Consider the following 5,071-nt stretch of genomic DNA (forward strand, 5'->3'; position numbering starts at 1 on the left):
GCAAAATTGACGAAGGGTTCAAAACTTTAAAGCGTTTTCCCCACAATTCACGCTTTTAAGGCCGGTACCCCTCATAACTTCAAAACTACTACACTGATCGTTTTTGAATGTGAATTTTGAATACTATTTCTGTCATAATATAGAAATATTATATATATAAATAACAAGGAAACGCTGAAGAGTTGTTTTTTTTTAATTTTACAGTAACAAATTAAACGAATTCAAATTTGGATCAGATCAAAAAACTAAAAGGAATAATATAAGGAATACACAGAAAAAATGTGTTAATAATCTGATCCTTTGTCTCCGAGTAATCATTGAAGAAAATTCGATAAATGTAGTTTTGAGAAAAATGCGTTTAAAGATAAATTGATGGAGCTAGTTGAGTTGAGCGACTCGATTTCAAAATTTAGTATGTTATTCTTAAGGGTATAACCTATCAAAATATGAAAACAAAATCGATTTTATTTAATTTCACACTAGGTCTACATCTTAAAGTCGCCTGCGTCTAAAGTATGAGTAATCAAAGACTTTATTGATTAATTAAAATTTCATATAAAATTTGTCCGATCTAAACAATATGTTTGGAGCGTGTAGCGATAATAATCTATTCTAAATTTCGTGAAGTATACTATGTATTGTATATATATTCCTAGTTTCTGTGGACTTTCATGGTTCGACCAATATTAACGCTGTTCTTCGTTAATGCTCCTTAAAGGGCAACATCCATTATTATCTGCAGATGGCTGTATTACGGTATATGCCTAAGTGTGTCGAATTAAGTCAAAGACATAGCCTAAAAACATAGTTTCAGCAACATTGTTAGACACTTCTTATGTCTTATTAAATGACAACAAAACGTAGCGGAGCTGCAGTGATAAGCCAACCAAGCCGGCTCTCTCTCTGTATACATGCATACATACATACATACAAATATAAAAGAGACACATATTTGTATTGATAATCTGGTTGTTGGTATAGTCTATGCTATGTTATGTACAGATTTGTTATTTGATCTCGAAGTAAAATCGATCGATAGCGAGCTTCTTTTCAAAATTCATTCAAAACCCAGATACTGATTCAGTTTTCTTTTAGCGCTCGATGGTTTTGGTATTGCGGTAACTACGCGGTGTGACTTTAAGTGGAGCATTAACAATTAAAGAAATCAACAGCGTGTATTTCAGCAACCGTGTGTGTGGGTGTGTGTTATTTACAACTTAGTAATCATTAGGAAATCTTATTGAGCATGGCTTGTCCGTACGCTGGAAATGGGTGCGTAGGCGTGTTGTGTTATCACTACACTATTTTTGTTGTTATTGTTTTACGTGCAAATTATCATTGAAAAACGTAAAAGTATATAAGAGTTATCGCGTTACTATAATTTATTTACTTATACACCGTTAGTTCATTACATGACGACACTGCAACTCCATTGGGTACTGAGATTGGCATGATCTATGGTGAATATCTGATGCTGGATAAAGTTCTAAGTTCTCAACGTATGCTCTCGGTGGTGGATAATCGGCCTGTACACGATGAGCATCTCTTTATCGTTACCCATCAAGGTCAGTAGTGAATGTTACGTTGAACTCAATGATCACTACTTATATAAATTCACACACGTAGAAAAAACATAGTTTATAAAAATTCGATTGTATGATGAAAGTTGCTTTCATTTGCTTGTTAGGTTTGAGTGAACTCTTATCAGTCGATGGCGTATGTGAGGCCACACGTACTTCAGGATGTATGTAGGTTTATTTTAATTTTTTAGTAAATACCTAAGGTATGTGTATGTAAATGATTAAAGATAGTGAAATAAGCGTCTTCAATTTGCAAGTTCACTAGAACATAAAAACTATAATATCAAGGTCTCATGTGCGCAGTACATTTTTATTGTAGTTTATAACACCCAAAAAGAAACGTTGGCGATACTATAAAATATATGCATATATAAATGATCAGCTTAACGAGTTGAGTCGTTTAAGTCATATCCGTTTGCTTGTTCGTCTGTCTATATGTATTATATATAAGAGCGAACTACTACACAAGAAGCTGCTCATTTGTCGAAACCGCCGGTATCAACTGATCGATCCAAATCAAGGTCATGTATAGAACTTTATTATTTGAGAAGATATTTGCCCAAAATTTGGTAAAGATTATTGTCCAAAGCAACACTTCAAACTCCGAACATATTTTTCGCAATGGACCACTATAGGATATATAAACCGGCCGATACAACTCAAGATAAAGATAATTTGATGCTATACGAAATGTGCCAGCATATACAATACTATGCATAAAAACTTACTCTCTGGAAGAAAGCATCTGGTTAGAGTCAATTGATATTCCACTAAAGAACTTAATATCAAGGTTTCCAGTGTTTAGAAACAATTCTGATATACATAACAATTCCATTGATAGTATGGTCATCATCCAAGCCCTGGCAATTAGTCAAAGCTTTAGACGACACAAAACTCCTTCTTGTGTCCCTCAATATTTCAGAGTCATAAATAAGTTTTTTGGAGTTTGCTGTCAACGAAGTAGCTTCTGCAAACTGACATCCTGGATTTTCTTTCCTTATGTTCTCAAACACTCGCCTACGTGGGTCACCCAAAGTATTCATTGGAGATAACTCCCCTCTCTTCTAGCTTAAACAAAATCTCATTCAACATTAAGGCTGGAATTATTTAATTACCTAAGGTGTGTACTTTTGAATGAGACATATTGAAGAGGAGTCAACCGTACCAATCATCCCTCAAATGAATTCAGATATTCAAATGTTTTTAACGCACGTAACTCAGGATCTATCCCACTGGTTAACAGTTGAAATATGTTACTATCTCGCTTGCTCAACGCAGGGTTTGAAGCTATTCGAATGTGTTCTTTGAAATGAAAGTGTTCACAGAAAAACGGGCGTGTCGTATGTAGAATAGATCTTTAATTAAAAAAAACGTATGGAATATTAACCTACCAATGCTCTTAAGAGCATATTTAGACCTTTAAAAATGCTGTATTTATACACTAGTAAACTTAGAGTCCATTACCGATTACAACAGTCGCCCCTTTTTTTAAACAGGCCCAATTTATAGTGGAAGGCTTGATTATTCAAAGCGTTTAGAATGATTGATTGTCTTCTATTTTATTCTCTATAATTCTACCTTAAAATTATTATTTAAACTTCTATTCAAATACAATATTTATACTTCCAGCATACGAACTCTGGTTCAAGCAGATAATTTTCGAACTCGACTCCATACGTGAAATGTTAAACATAGAAGATATGGAGGAATCTAAAACGTTGGAAATTTTAAAACGTCTAAATCGTATAGTGCTCATACTCAAGGTAGTTATTACAGTAATTTCACGATCAAAAATAATAATTATTTATACACTTTCTCTCACCACACAGCTGCTCGTCGATCAAGTGCCCATATTGGAGACCATGACACCGTTAGATTTCATGGATTTTCGCACATATCTTGCGCCCGCTTCCGGTTTTCAAAGTTTACAATTTCGTCTGATTGAAAATAAGCTGGGCGTCAAGTCCGATCAACGCGTTAAATACAATCAAAAATACTCGGAGGCTTTCGGCAATGAATCGACCGCAATGGAAGCTATACTAAAATCTGAAAATGAACCGTCCATGTTGGATTTAATACAAAAATGGCTCGAACGTACACCAGGACTTGAGACAGACGGCTTCAATTTCTGGGCCAAATTTCAAGCGAGCGCTGAGAAATTCCTAGAACAACAAGTGCATACAGCTATGGTGAGTTTGTCAAGTTTTAATGTACAAGTATACTTACGTATATATAATAATTACATCTGCATCTCGTATATATCATCTATGCAGCAAGAACCCGTTGAAGCGGCACGCAACTATCATCTTATGGACATTGAGAAGCGGCGCGAGGTCTATCGCAGCATCTTCGATCGTGACGTGCACGAGGCATTAGTGTCGCGTGGCGATCGCCGCTTCAGCTACAAAGCTCTGCAGGGCGCCATTATGATCACCTTCTACCGCGATGAGCCACGCTTTAGCCAGCCGCATCAAATGTTAACACTGTTGATGGACATCGATTCGCTAATTACGAAGTGGAGATGTAAGCCAAATTAAATACAAACAAGTTAATTATCTATGTATGTTTTGTATCGTTTACAGACAATCACGTGATCATGGTGCAACGCATGATTGGCTCACAGCAGCTGGGCACTGGCGGCTCTTCAGGTTACCAGTATTTGCGCTCCACGTTGAGGTAAATCGATTTGACTTTGTCTTCATTTTGTTGAGTAAAATGTATTTAATTAACGCTCGTTTGTTTTCGTTTTGTTTTTACAGTGATCGTTACAAGGTGTTTTTGGATTTATTCAATTTGTCGACGTTTCTTATTCCACGCGATGCCATTCCACCGCTTGATGTCTCAATGCGAAAGGAGTTGATTAATTGATATTCGTTTAATTTCTTTTTTTGTTTTTTGCTGGTTCTTAGTTTACAAATATTTTATATATTTTTAGCATAATATCCTGAATATGTTATCATAATTCCTGTAATTGTTGCTATGCTGTTTTTTATTACAATGCCTTAAGCAGACGTGTCTTGGACAGTTAGGAAACTCATGCTCATATTATATTTTTCACTGTCCTAACCTTTCATTCAGATTAAAAGTTATTGAAATATAATTATTTCAAAATAAATTTGATTTCAATTTCAATGATTGGATTCACATTTTATATAGTCTTTGGAGCTCAAAACTATATCCTTGTCCTTATATCGCGTCTGTTAAAGGAGATGTGTACGACTAATATCTTGAGTTCGTCCGATAAATAAAGGGTTAAAAGCATACAGAGAAAATGATGATGATCTGATAATATTTCTTATTAAAGACCGCACAGCTATGCTTTTCCCAACGTCCGATAATACTGAATCCAGTTCGCAGCGGTTCAAGAACTAATACTTTAGCTTATTTTACGAGGGCGATGCGATAAGAAGTTAGTGTTACCAACATATAATATAATACCACTTATGCAAAGATTGTATAAAAGTAGATGGCTACTGTCAAAATTTCAGCTG

General features: G+C 35.1%; 1 protein-coding gene across 1 annotated transcript; it reads left to right on the forward strand.

The window, feature by feature from the left end:
* Window positions 1-1,069: 1,069 nt before the first annotated feature.
* Window positions 1,070-4,712, forward strand: v (Tryptophan 2,3-dioxygenase vermilion). Its single transcript, XM_014245547.3, has 7 exons — window positions 1,070-1,272; window positions 1,405-1,565; window positions 3,210-3,343; window positions 3,410-3,769; window positions 3,854-4,103; window positions 4,163-4,256; window positions 4,340-4,712. Exons 1-7 carry the CDS (start codon window positions 1,247-1,249, stop codon window positions 4,446-4,448), a joined length of 1,134 nt encoding a protein of 377 aa, XP_014101022.1. The 5' UTR covers window positions 1,070-1,246; the 3' UTR covers window positions 4,449-4,712.
* The last annotated feature ends 359 nt before the right edge of the window (window positions 4,713-5,071 follow it).

The sequence above is a fragment of the Bactrocera oleae genome, chromosome 5, assembly GCF_042242935.1.
Source record: "Bactrocera oleae isolate idBacOlea1 chromosome 5, idBacOlea1, whole genome shotgun sequence".
Lineage (NCBI taxonomy): Eukaryota > Metazoa > Arthropoda > Insecta > Diptera > Tephritidae > Bactrocera > Bactrocera oleae.